The 14,213-nt window shown below is 39.7% G+C and overlaps 1 protein-coding gene across 1 annotated transcript in view; it reads right to left on the reverse strand.

Annotated features, from left to right (window-relative positions):
* Window positions 1-277: 277 nt before the first annotated feature.
* The window catches only part of SVEP1 (sushi, von Willebrand factor type A, EGF and pentraxin domain containing 1), a 208,721-nt gene continuing 194,785 nt past the window's right edge, over window positions 278-14,213 (reverse strand). The window contains exons 45-48 of the mRNA XM_070795267.1: window positions 13,111-13,206; window positions 11,271-11,366; window positions 5,584-5,677; window positions 278-967 (exon numbers count right to left, since the gene is read on the reverse strand). Of these exons, the coding sequence (XP_070651368.1) occupies window positions 946-967; window positions 5,584-5,677; window positions 11,271-11,366; window positions 13,111-13,206 (308 nt within the window). The 3' untranslated portion in view covers window positions 278-945. The remainder of the gene's footprint in view (window positions 968-5,583; window positions 5,678-11,270; window positions 11,367-13,110; window positions 13,207-14,213) is intronic.

Genomic DNA, 14,213 nt, shown 5'->3' on the forward strand with positions numbered 1-14,213 from the left:
GAGGGGCAGCTCAGCTCTGCCTTAGGCAAATTCAGTTCTTTTTTTTTTTTTTTGGAGGTGGAGCCAGGCGCACAACTGTGGCAACTTCCCCATTTGCCTTTTCCTTTCCCCTTTCCTGTTGTGTTATTCCAATCTCTTTCTCCCAAAGCAGTGAGTGGTGGGATTATGACCCAGAAATGGGCTCTCTGTTAATCTTCCAATTCTTGCATTTCTTATTCCAGCTGAGAGAAGGAAGTGAAGCACTTTAGTTTGTGAACCATGGTCATGTTTCCCCTCCTCCCCCATCCATTAAGTTGACGCCCACAGCTTTCCAAATGCTGGGGAAGGAATTAGTCAGGCTTCCCTCAGCACCAGAACAGTGTTTTGCATGGAGGATAGTAGGTGCAATAGTTACTTTCTAATTAAATAAAAGGAAACTTTTACTGTTACATATATTGTAGACATGATGGATCCAGCATGAAGGGGTCTCCTTTACTGTCATTTCTCAGTACATTCCATGTAATCTCATTATATGCTAGCGGCACCAGTCACGAATCCTCTTCTTTTTTCCCTCACAAAATGGCACTACTGGAAAAACATTATTTAGTAGCAAAATATATTTTAATTGAAAAATCATTTTAAGTAACTGAATAAAAATGTATACCAGGAACCTTCCAATAGACAGCAGAGTATGTACATTTTGTGAGAGTGGAGCAGCATCTATTTAATATATTTTTATATAGAAAATACAGGCATATTTAAAAATGGAAACATGTAAGAAGGTATGTCACAAGAAATAACAAACTATAACACAAAATAAAAGGGTCAACCCAAAGTAACAAGTCGACTGAAACGAGACAAGACCCAGCACCGTGTCGGAAAGTCTTCACGTAAATTGTGTGATGTCCAGGACTGCCAGGAAGAGATGATCCTGCATTTCAGGAGAGCTGGTTGGTTGTGCGGTGGTTAAAACCCAGTCCTCCTTTTCCTAGAACAAAAAACAAAGATTCAACAGTAAAGAAAGGGGAACAGCTGTTTGGGGGCTGATTAAAACACAAATTGACAGTCTCAGATACCTGGCGTCACCTGTGATGTGGTTTGGATGGATGGGGGTCATTCCTTGAGAAAACGAAGGGGCACGGAGAAAAAGTACTAACGTACCAGCACACTGGAGTTTTAGTCCTGGCTCTGTCACTCATCTGCTCTGATAATCTGCTCATCTGTAGAATGAGGGCTTTGGACTTCGTGAACCTGAAGGTCTCTTACAGCGTGAACTGTCTACGGTTTTTATTTACGGCATTTGTTTAGGATCCATTTTGTGTGCATAGTCAGAGGAAACACAGTATCTGCCTTGAGGACTGAACCATTTGGGAATGACTCATCAGGAGAGAAGGCTACAGATTGAGGGACTTAATGAATGCCACAGGGTACTTCTCCACCAGCTGTCACGCCGCCTGAAAATCGCTCTGTCAACCAGCTGTGCTGTACTAAGTTGCTTCAGTCGTGTCTGACTCTGTGAGACCCCTGGGCTGCAGTCTGCCAGCCTCCTCTGTCCATGGGATTTCCCCAGCAAGAATATCAGAGTGGGTTGCCATGCCCTCCTCCAGGGGATCTTTCCAACCCAGGGATCAAACCCGTATCTCTTAGGTCTCCTGCATTGTCAGTGGATTCTTTACCATGAGCATCAATTTTTATGTCTTTATTAAGTATGAGGGAGACAATCTTTGAGGCACTCAATCTTACAAAAGAGAAAGATGTATTTGTAAACATTTATTGCTTTGATTTCTCAGAAAAGCTTTCTCTCCATCCCATTTCAGGAAATTATATTCCACCTTTCTTTCATCAATGAACTGTCAGTCTCTACCCTTTACCCAAAGGCATGGTAAAAGTTTTAGCAAAGTGAACTTTCACATTAGAATAACCCAACCTAGGATCACCACTGACTGATCCACGGTGGACCCTTGAATTAATCTGGGCTAATGAGTTCTTCTCCTGCAGTTTTAAAATGGATCAGCACATTATTTCTGTGGGCAGCGGGGCCTTCCACGTGAACTGAGAAGCAGAGGAAAGCGCTCTGCATTGTGACGATGGAGAAGATGCTGGAGACAGGTGAGATGGGAGGGGAGAGACTTTAGATGTCTTCAAGTCCTCAGTCTGTTTGCCCTCATGCTCAGCCAACCCATGTATGGGATTCCATATGAGGTCTCATTATTGTGATAACAGAGTCCTTTCTTTGCTTAAGCCACTTGGAGTTGCAATAACAGAGTCCTAGCTAATACAGGTCTCCTTTAAAACCCATCACAGTATAAGGAAAGGGGGGCTGCTGGGTCTTCTGGGTTGATCTTTCCTTGAATTTGCCATCATTTTTTTTTTTGATTCCTTTATCAAGCTTTTGAATTAAAAAAATCTAGATTTTATTACCTTTATTAATAGCATTTTGTTGTTTATAAAGTAAGTTATTTCTGGATATTCTCTGGTCAAGAAAAAGTTCCTATAGGGGTAGTTGACTCTTGAATAATGCAGGGGTGAGGGGCGCTGACCCTCTGAGCAGTCAAAAATTGGTGGATGATTTTACCATCAGTTGGCCCTCTGTATCTGTGGTTCCACATCCACAGATTCAGCCAACTGAAGACTGTATAGATCTGTATTATGGATCTATTGGAAAAAAAATACATATATAGGTGGACTCATGCTGCTCAAACTCATTTTGCTCAACAGTCAATTGTATTTTGATATTAGAGAACCACACAAACTCTGAGCTTCCTTTATTTATCTGTAAGATGAAGGAGCTGAAACACAAAGCTTAAAATAAGAATGTTACAAATACTTCCTGTTCCTTTTTGAGTCACTGTCATTGTTTCTATCTTTGTTTTTTCTTTTCTTTGCTTTTTTCATTTCCCCAGAAATCCTCTCCAGTTTGATTCTCATTTTCTTAAGTTCTTTCAACTCTGCTCTGAGGTAAAACTATCATTTTTCTGTTAGAAACTTCTAAATATACTTGTACAATCCAAATTTGTCCTTCAGGGTTCAATTTTTTTTCTTTCTGCAGAGATGCATATACTTGAGTTGATATAAAGAAATTCACTAGCATGAAACAGATATTTTCAATAATTAAGTTTGTATTTAAATAGATTTTTGTCTTGGCAAGTTGACTTTAATAGTCCAATCAAAATTAAATAAAAGGACATGAAAAAAGAAATACTCTTTCCAGTTAACTGAATTTTTCACTTAAAAAATGAATATGGAAATACCCATTTTTTAATGATTCCTATAATATAGAAGTAAATGTACATAATACAAATCTAAGTGATGTAATATAATGATGTATATTAAAAATTTTAAATAGAGCTGGTAATATTCCAACACTGCAAATATTTATGTGGACAATGTTATAATATTGAAAATATTTTATCAATGGTATGATGCAGTATGTAATCAAAATGATATGGTACTGGCATAAAAAACAGACCATAGATCAATGAAACAGAATAGAGAACCCAGAAATAAATCCACATATATATGGTTAATTAACTTATGGTAAAAGAAGTTACCATAAGTTCTTCTTTCTCCTAGGAGAAAAACATAGGCCATAGGCTCCTTGACATCAGCCTTAGCATTTTTTTTTTTTTTTTTTGGATTTGCCATCAAAGCAAAGGCAACAAAAGCAAAAATTAACAAGTGGGAGCACATCAAACCCAAAACTTCTGCACCATAAAGAAAAACATCAGCAAAATGAAAAGACAACCTACTGAATAGAAGAAAGTATTTTCAAACCATATATCCTATGAGTTAATGTTCAAACTACATAAAGAACTTACAGATGTATATGAGAAGATGCTCAACATCACTAACCATCAGGAAATACAAATGAAAAGTACAATGAAATGTTATCTCAAACCTGTTAGAATTGCTATTATCTGAAAGGCAAGCAATAACAAGCATTGTTGAAGATGTACAGAAAAGGAAATCTTGTGCACTATTGGTGGCAGTATAAGTTGGTGCAGCCACTGTAGAAAATATTATGGAGTTTCCTCAAAAGATTTAAAATAAAACTACCATGTGATCCAGCAACTCTCTGGGCATTTATCCAAAGAAAATGAAAACATTAATTGGAAAAGAAGTCTGCACTCCCATGTTCATTTTGGCATTATTTACAATAACCAAGACATGGAAACAACCTGTGCCCATCAATGAATGAGCAGATAAGAAAATTTTCTTTATAAATACACACACACACGCCTCACAATGGAATATTATTAAGCCATAAAAAGAATGAAATCTTGTCAACTGTGACAAATGGATGGACCTTGAGGTCATTCCTGCTGCTGCTGCTAAGTCACTTCAGTCATGTCCAACTCCGTGTGACCCCATAGACGGCAGCCCACCAGGCTCCCCAGTCCCTGGGATTCTCCAGGCAAGAACACTGGAGTGGGTTGCCATTTCCTTCTCCAATGCATGAAAGTGAAAAATGAAAGTGAATAGGCTAAGTGAAATGAGTCAAAAAGAGAGAGACAGATACTGTATCATTTTGCTTATATGTAGAATCTAAAAACAAAAACCAGAACCAAACTTACAGATACCGAGAACAGATTGGTGGTCGGCCAGAGGTAGACGTGGGTGGGGGGGTTGGGCAAAACGGGTGAAAGGAGTCAAAAGGCACAAATTTCCAGTTATAAAATAAGTAAGTCATGGGGATAGTATATATAACATGGTGATTATAATTAATAATACCGTACTGCACATTGGAAAGTTGCTAAGAGCAGTAGATCTTAAAAAGTGTCATTTCAAGAAAAAAATTGTTATAACTACATACGTGGACTTACATAGTTAACTATATTGGGTGATCACTGCACAATGTGTACATATAGAAATACTGAATCACTATGTTGTACTAATATCCTAAACTAATATAATGTTGTATGTCCATTATACTTCAATAAAAAGTTTATGATATTTAAACTTTCAAACTATTTTTCCCGTATTTTGGGATACTCTTTTCTCAACTATGATATTTATCTGCTTACAAATGAGAAATCAATTGCTAGAACACATTTTTACATAAATTTTCTTCTAGTCCATTAAATACTGACTATATATACTGTAAAAAATATGGAACAAAAATTTTGACTTTAAAAATAAATGTTCCTTATCATCAATACTATTTTTATTATAAATAGGAATGCAAATGAACATCAGTAAACCATATTGAGTTCATCATTTATTTGTATCCTTTCTTATGAAGGGTGAAATCTACCATTCAAGAAGGCGTTAACTTGTTTAATTAACCCCTTTCTCTTTGTCAAAAAACTACACAAATTTGCATGTCCTCCTTGTGCAGAGGCTATTCTAATCCTCTAAAATTGTGTTGCTTCAATTTTAGTATTTGTGCTGTAATAAATGTGTGTTTTTGAGAAATCATTGTTTTATCTGTCAAATATTAAGTAATACTTCTTCATTTGGCTTTAGTTCAAATCTCAAAACGGATATTTCTGGATACAAAATGCTTACCTTCAAACCAGAGATATCTTCTGACTCTTGGGGCAACTTAACTTGAATTTCAGTCTTCTCATGTTGTAGATAAATAGTAGTTTTTGGTTGTCTTACCTGGAACAGTCATGTCCTGTCCATGCTGAGAGACAATGGCATCGGTTTGGTCTTACGCATTTTCCACCATTTAAGCAGGGAGACTGGCAGACAGCTGGGATAAAAAATTCATGCATTTACTTAATGAATACTAAGCAATCACGAAGATGCTCATGAAGACATACAGAATAAGATTTGACTCTGCTCTCTGCTCCAGCTGCCACCATTCCTCATGGACTACATCCTGCCAGTTGGCTCAATCTCACATTATTATGTGGTATCACCTCCCTCTGTACTTCCAAGCAAGAATCGATCTTTATATTTAAATCCCAGCTTAAGTTCTACCTGCATACTCTGAGTCCACTAATTTTTCTCTTCTTTAATTATTTATGTAACTAATTTGACAGTTTTGAACTGAAAATTATTCATATGCTCAATGAGACTGTCGAGCTCTTGAGAGAGCCAGCAGTGAACTCTATGACTGATGAAGTCGTTATATCAGATGTTAATTCTTATGACACTAGATCAGGCACATAGACTGGCTAACATAACAAATGATTCAAAAGCCCTTTGTGCTTGCTAGGAAATGTATTTCATGGCTTTTACCAACTTTAATTGGACTTACAGACTGGGGTCGAGTTAAAAATGAGCCACTGATGTAACCCTGAGTGAAAGCTGAGAGATTTACTATACAGCCATCTTTCTCACAGTCCATAGTCTCAGGGTCAAACTCTTCTTCTCCATGAATCTACTTGTTAAAAAACCTAAGGACACTAAAAACAGATGAAGACCAGCCTGTTTAACGTATCAAAGAAAAAAATAAGATGCCTGTTAGGAGAAAGTTGGAAATGAGAAACATTTCAGTCTCATTATAGCTTGGAAATGCAGGCTTCCCCAGATGAAAAACTCATCTTTGGTGAGAGATAAACGTCACTTCTTTATCACTCATTCGTAAAATATAGGGAAAACGTCAGCAATCCAGGCACTTGATAAGCATTGAGAGAGGATAAGAATGAAAACACCAGTCTTTGCTCTTGGTGAGCTTTCTTGACAAGCAAGCCAACAAAATGCACATATTTGCAATATAACAAAAAGGAAATTATGAAATGAAGCAGGGTCAAGAATAGCAAAAATAAAACTCAATAATCTACAACTAATTCTCCATAGCTGTTTGCTAATGTTAAAAAATCACTCCTTTTCAATACCATGAATTTAGCAGTAACTGACTGTACTAATAATTTTTAAAAATTATTATTTTTCACTTCTCCATGTAAAAGCTTAACACCTTCCTCCTTCCCTATAACATGGGTGACACCAGCGTTCCATTCTGGGCACCTTCTCATGCCACCTTCTGCACAGATTTCTTTTCCTCCACAAAAGTTTTCCAGTGATGACTAATATCTGTCTTCAATGCAGTGTATCTTCTGGGAAGATACATCATCCAAGTGCCTGTCAGACCTCTCCCTTGTGTGTTCCAAACTCAGTGTGTTCTTGCGCATGCATGCATGCGTGCTCAGTCATGTCTTTACCAACTCTTTGTGACCTTATGGACTGTAGTCTGCCAGGCTCCTCTGTCCATGGAACTTTTCAGGTAAGAATAATGGAATGTGTTTCCAGTTCCTCTTTCACAGCATGTATTTTCTTAACTCCTTATCTGTACCTTCAACCTCAACTGTCCTTACTTAACTCTTTATCTGTATCTTCAAACTCAGCCTGTCCTTACTTAACTCCTTATCTGTACCTTCAAAGCTCTTCCTTTTGGGTTCCCTGTCTCAGTAAATGGCACCATCTTCCACTCAGAAGCCTAAACTGGAAATGTCAACCTTAACTCTCCTTAGACCTTTATTTCCACAATAAATCTATAGCCAGGTAGTGTGGATTCATCTATCTTCTCTCAAATATATCCTTTTTGGTCACCATTTCTCTAGACTTCATTGAATGTCAGTGTTAGTCACTCAGTCATGTCCCACTCTTTAGGACCCTGTGGATTGCAACCCGCCAGGCTCCTGTCTACGGGATTCTCCAGGCAAGAAGACTGGAGTGGGCTGCCCATCTCTTCTTCAGAGGATCTTCCCGATCCAGGGATCGAACCCAAGTTTCCTGCACTGCAGGCAGATTCTTTACCTCTTGCCAATTCAGGCTGGGATAAGTCTCTAACAAGTCTATTTTTAAGGCTAGCTTTCTGCCCTTTTCTGTACTGTTTCCAAAATAATTTTTCTAAAAGAAAATCTAATCACATGATTTTCCTGCTTAAGTCCCTTTAACAGCTTCTGTGGCTCAGAAGACATAATTAAGTACACACTGCACTTCCTAATCTGGCTCTGCCTAGCTTTATATTTCACTTCCGGTCATACCCCTCCACGGCCTCTATGGCTTCTGCTCTGGCTCTAGTTAGCTGATCAAGTTTGTGTTACACTTCTATGCCTTTGTCTGGAATGAGCTCCACCTTGTTCTTCCTTTGATTCTACGCTTGTGAATCCTTTTCTGAACATCTACTGGGACTTCCCTAGTGGCTCAGACCATAAAGTGCCTGCCTGCAATGCGGGAGACCCAGGTTCGATCCCTGGGTCGACGACTGAGTGACCTCACTTTACATTTGGGGTGGTTTACTCATTTTACTATTGATATGTAGAGAGTTCAATTCGCCTCCAGTCACATACTTACAGGCCATTCTGCTATAGGCCATTCTACATCCCTTCTTCTTTTCTAGGCTGGATTCTGGAGAGCAAGATCTCCTGTTTTATACCCTTTTGTATGTTTAATACCTAATGGATGTAAGTGGGGTCTTTGCTGAGGTAGCTGCAGCAAAACTGAAAACCATAAAGACTGTATGGCTCATGTCAGGCAGGTGCTTAATGTCAGGAGCTAAGGAACTAAAAGAAATCCACATGAGTCAGATCAATTGAGCTTTAAATGGCGTGTGTGTGTGTTTAGTCCCTCAGTCGTGTCTGACTCTGTGTGACCCTGTAGACTTTAGCCTGCTGGGCTCTGTCCATGGGATTTTCCAGGCAAGAATATTGGAGTAGGTTGCCATTTCCTCCTCCAGTGGATCCTCCTGATTCAGGGATCGAACCTGCGTCTCCTGCATTGCAGGTGGATTCTTTATTGTTGAGTGACCAGGGAAGATCCTTAAATGGCGTGGTTCTAGCTAACTGTGTAATATCTAGAGATGGAATGTTAGAAAACAGATTTCCGTGGTAGAGAGCAAGTTTAGGGATAACAGGAAACTTAGGCAGGCCTTTGGAGGTGAGTTGGAACAGGCAGTAGCCATGTCTGCAGGGGACAAGATGCGACTGGCAGGAACGGAAGTAAGTGTATCAGCTGTGCTGCTGCCGGTCCACGCAGTGCCTCAGGAGGCAGAAGAATCTGGGCTGGATGTGGAGCCAACAAGCAACCATCTCAGGTTCTTAAACAGGGCAAAGATATGCCCAGAGCCGTGTGTAATGGTGTTATTTTGGAAATAGAAAGGGGAAGGTTAAGTAGTAGACTCTGGCAGTGATCCAGAGGAAAGGTCTTCTACTAGTTGGTGATAGTGGAGATAGAGTAGGATGCAAGAGATATGGAGTGGGAAGAAACAGAAAGGAGTGCTGATACTGGTAGACGAAGCGGGAGGGCGACTTGCGAGTGTCTCCATCTGGAAGCATGCTGCCAACACCTACAGAGATAAGATGCCTGGGAAAGGGCAAAGCTGGTTTGCAGATAGGTTCAATTTTGTATGCATGAGAAATATAGATAAATATCAAAGTTGGGGGCTCCCCTGCTGGCTCAGTGATAAAGAATCCACCTGCCAATGCAGGAGACATGGGTTCCACCCCTGATGTGGGGAGATCCCACGTGCCTAGGTGCAACTAAGTCTGTGTGCCACAACTGCTGAGCCATGCTCCAGAGCCTGGGAGCTGCAACTACTGAAGGCCAAGTAGACCGCTAGAGCCTGTGGTCCGCAGCAAGAGAAGCCACTTCAGTGAGAAGCCGGAGCACCGCAACCAGAGAGGAGCCCCCGCTTGCGGCAACTAGGGGAAAGCCCGCATAGCGACAAAGACCCAGCATAGCAAAATAACAAACAAATAAAAAATGTTTAAAACTCAAGGTTGATTTGTGATAAAGAAATACCAAACATTACTTTAAGACTTTCAAATACCCCTTGCTCTAGCCCTTTTTCTTTTATTTTTATTTCATTTTGTTTTTCCCAATTTTTCTCGAGGTATTTCAAATTGGTTCCTTTCCTCTATAACCAACAGAGTCATAACCAATGTAAGCCATTAAAGGAATCTAAAAGTTGTCTGTGTTTTCCATAAAAGTTTATTAAATAATAAGTGAGAACATGGGATGGTGATATCAGATTTTAAGGGGTGTTACAGGAGGCTTCTGTGAGACTTTAGTGAAAGTTATAATCCCACTTATACGGCAAGATACATACATATCAAACTTTTAATGTAAGAGTGAAATGTCATGGGTTCCTACACCACCCAAAGCTCATCTATGGTACTCTAAAATCAACAAGGTTTACAACAGAGCACTAGAGATAATACAATCAGGAGTCAACCCCTGTACCATTTCATTTGACGTCTGCCTTTTCTCTGATGAAAATAAAAATGGAGAAATGCAAAAAATCAAGAGTTTCAAATAAAAGCTTCAAATTTAGCCTCCAGTATTACATTGTTTCTTTCCTACACTCATGGATGGCTCACTTTTGGCTTTATGTGGGGTGGCTGCACATCTGATTTGGGGTTTTTGCAACTTTGACTCCCATTTCCCTGACTTGCTTCTTAATAGCCGCTTTCATCTTCCCAACCTCCCAGTTTGGAGGCTAAATTATACAGTCACTTGAGCCTTAGAGTTCGTGACAAGCTCTGGTGTCAGTTGGCCTGCTCTGTTTTACAATTAACCTCATAGGAAGTGGTATAATTATTATTTACAGGAGCAATAGTAAGGGTTAGAGTTAATGCAAAATAAATACAGTGAGTTCTATGCTTTTAACAGTTGCCTGACAATTAGGACATTAAAAAGGTAAAAAAATCTATCATTTTAGACTGTAGGATTATTTAGACAATTACTGAAAAACCTGTCATACGCGGGCACTATGCTAGCTACTGAGAATATAAAGATCACAAATATCCCTGCCCACCAGTGGCATACAATCTAGTGAGGGCAGGGAAAGATCAAAATCAAGCAATTCAACAGACAGCAAAGTATAGTGGATAGGCAGGTATTTGAACATGGGTCGCTATGAGGACATATTTATCACAAATCAACAATAGTTTGTTACTGTCTTCCATGATAAGGAACCATCTCTTGTTGAGTTATTTCACTTTAACTTCAATTGTATTTATTTAGAGTCCGTTCTTTCCAAATAGTTACTGCAAATTTAGTGATTTAGCTTCATAGAGATTTAAATAAATATTCTTCTGAACTTCTGCATTATGTTTTCTCTCCATTGTGCAACACAGAGCAAATGACATGAAGAAGGCTGACCAATGAGTTAACTCAGATGCTCTTATTTGTCATACCACCCTGAGAGGTGTCTCTGAGGTAGAAATAGGTTGAGCACTGAGACCACCGTTCAAGAGACCATCTTGAGGAATTCGTGAGAAACCCTGATACCCTTTTGTTTTACTGCCACCTCTGAATCTGAGTCACACTCATCAGTTGTTCTCTAGGGTTTCATGGAGCCCAGGCACCAATAAAACCAACTATGCCAGGATGCCTACCTGTATGACAGCGGGACCCTGTCCAGCCAGGTGAGCAGTCACATTGATAAGGGGCCACACAGCGACCGCCGTTCAGACAGGGAAGAATGCAGATCGCTAGAAAGGAGATCAAAAAGGACTGGATCAAAACCCACACACTCAGACATGATCGCGTGTTCCAAAGATATTTTCCAGGGGGAGTAAAACCTTAGATGACCCACTAAATAACCTTCCCGTATATGCTGTGTTTATTAATCAGTATTATTGAGAAAACACAATCCAGAAAGTCAATCTGGACCCTTAGCCTCGTGTAACGACTCCAATGCCAGGTGCACTCTTTCCGAGAGGACACACTGAAATTGATGCCTGCTAAGCGCTTTGCCTTCTCTTCACAAAATAAGCAGAATGCTTTTCATTCATTATCGTTTCAAATTTCCATTACAAATTACATAAAATGCTCTAAGAGGGTTTGGCTGCCTTGAGGTTCTCTTCTTGGCTGTAATTAAATGTGAAAATGGCAGTCAGATAAGCTCTTCCGTGGGCTGGTGTGGGCAACACTTTAGTAGCCGCCACCCTTTATTTCCTTGGAGCTGAGGCCTAATGGTGACTGAATCTGGCCTCCCTGACATTCTGCATGGCAATCATTTCTCCTACTAGAAATCACTGAGGTCCGTAAAGAGGTGTTATCTGTTTAAAAGAAGTGAGACTGTTTATTGACTTGGTATTCAAAGCATGGTTCTCAAGACCAAAACATTGGCATTACATAGGACTTAGCTGGAAATGCAGAATCTCAGGTCCTGTCTTGGATCTACCAAATCAGAACCCGCATTGACCCTCTCCCTGGTTGTCTGTAAGCATAGGAAAGCCTGGGAAGCCCTGATCAAAGGCACATGTTCAGCAAAGCCAGGCCTGTGATGATCCTTGGCATTCTAGTAGGTCACACGTGGAAGCCCTAAGTAGGAAGGTAGGACTGGGGAGAAGAAGAAGGAAAAATTCTCTTCTTTCTGAATCACCGTGAGAATACTTGCTTTGGTGAGCAATTAGCATCCTAAACTGATTTCCATTGTATATTTTCTTTTCTTGATTAGTTGAAATACTTACACTTTAAAAAGTTTCAGAATTTCTAATAAAATGTCTGGCCTTAGGAAAAACTGATATAGACCAATGGCCATCATATTAATGACTCAATGTGATTAATACACTCCCAATAAATTTATCCATGTGTATATATATTTTAAAGATTTTGAAACAAAGTACAGTTTAGACATTAAAAAAATTAAAGCCACTTTTTCACATTCTCCTGGAAACTCAAATTTAAATGTATTTTTTCCTGAGGACTGAAATTCTGTATTAAAGTATCAAGCATTGTCTAGCTACTGGAGTACCAATTTATTCTTTTTTAATTGGAAAGAGCTACTCTTAATGAATGATGGGCTCCCTATCTTACCTGCAAAGTACAATTTTATGCAATGCCATGAATTTACACTAACTGTAGCAAGAAGCAGCACAGAAGATAAATGGACTTGAGATAAAGGGAGACCAAGGTTGGGAAACCCTTTATTATAAGCTCCTTCCCAAGAAGGTTCCTGGAAATCTGTAGGCAGGTGGAGATGGCCTTAGATGGATTTTGATAACTTATTTTCAAGGTCTGTAATATTCTAGATCTTCTGCAATGAAATGACATATGTAGATATGCTCTCAGCCCTTTGTCTGGTCTGTTACGGGATTTAAGCAAGAAAATTCCTGCCACTAGTAAAGCCAGTTCCTAGTAATGCCCCTAAGTTGACAGCTTCCAGGCAAACCATTGGAACTCAAAGTAAAATCTTAGGACACAATTTGTAAGATATGAGGACAGACTCACGCTCTTCACAGAGGCGACCCATCCAGCCATCTGGACAGGAACAAGCATTTGGGCGTTGGCAGATCCCTCCATTCTGACATGGGAATCGACAGACAGCTGGAAAACAAGCAGGATGGGTCATAAATCTAGGGGATTCGGGAAGGCAAGGCTGGTTGTCAGAAAACAGGATTGATCATTTACATTTCAGATTATTTCCTTGAATCAAGTCTTAAGGAAGAGAAACGAAACCCAGTTTCAAGATTTGGCTGGGAATGAACGTGAGGGGCTCAGGAGGGACATAAACAAGTTTGGGTAGTTCTGAGATTATAACTATCAAACATTTTAGTAGTTTGGGGATTCAGGGCAAAAGAGAACAAAGTGGTTTTTATAAAAGATTGTCTCCGTTTATCTGGACCAGGGGAAATGCCTTTCTAGGAGATTTGAAAATTCCCTTAAAGGAAGCCTTTGATGGCTAATAGCTCTCTGGTGCTGCCAGGGTTCCCCATTCTCTTAAAGAAGTGATGATACAAACAAGTAAACAGACACACAACTCTCACTGACTTCTGACTTTAAGTGACACTTGAGCTATTTCTTGAGGAGGTAGCTCCTCAGCACCCCTCTCAAGAGGAGTTTGCATATTTTCTTACAACCTATGAGCTAACAGGCACATGAAAAGATGCTCATTATCACTAGTTATTAGAAAAATGCAAATAAAAACTATAATGAGGTCATTGGTCAGAACAACCATCATCAAAAAGTCTAAAATAATAAATGCTGGAGAGGATGTGGAGAAAAGGAAACCCTCCTATCTTGCTGGTAGGAATGTAAATAGACACAGCCACAATAGAGAACAATGTGGAAGCTCCTTAAAAGATTTAAAAATTTACCATATTAGTCACGATAGGATCCCATATGGGGCCTCATTCCTTATGGGGCAACGGGGTCTGCTAAGGATGGTTGGTTAGAACTGGCATCTGTATTGAAACACCTGAGTGTCCAGGAGGTTGACCTCATGACCCAGTCATGACACAGCTCTGCCTAGCGCCTGGAGAACACTCCTAAGGTCTGGAGAGAAGACTTGCTTAAGGAGCCATGACTGACTCAGGAAGGGGCCAGGTACTGGG

Source organism: Bos indicus, chromosome 8, assembly GCF_029378745.1.
Source record: "Bos indicus isolate NIAB-ARS_2022 breed Sahiwal x Tharparkar chromosome 8, NIAB-ARS_B.indTharparkar_mat_pri_1.0, whole genome shotgun sequence".
In the NCBI taxonomy this organism is placed as follows: domain Eukaryota; kingdom Metazoa; phylum Chordata; class Mammalia; order Artiodactyla; family Bovidae; genus Bos; species Bos indicus.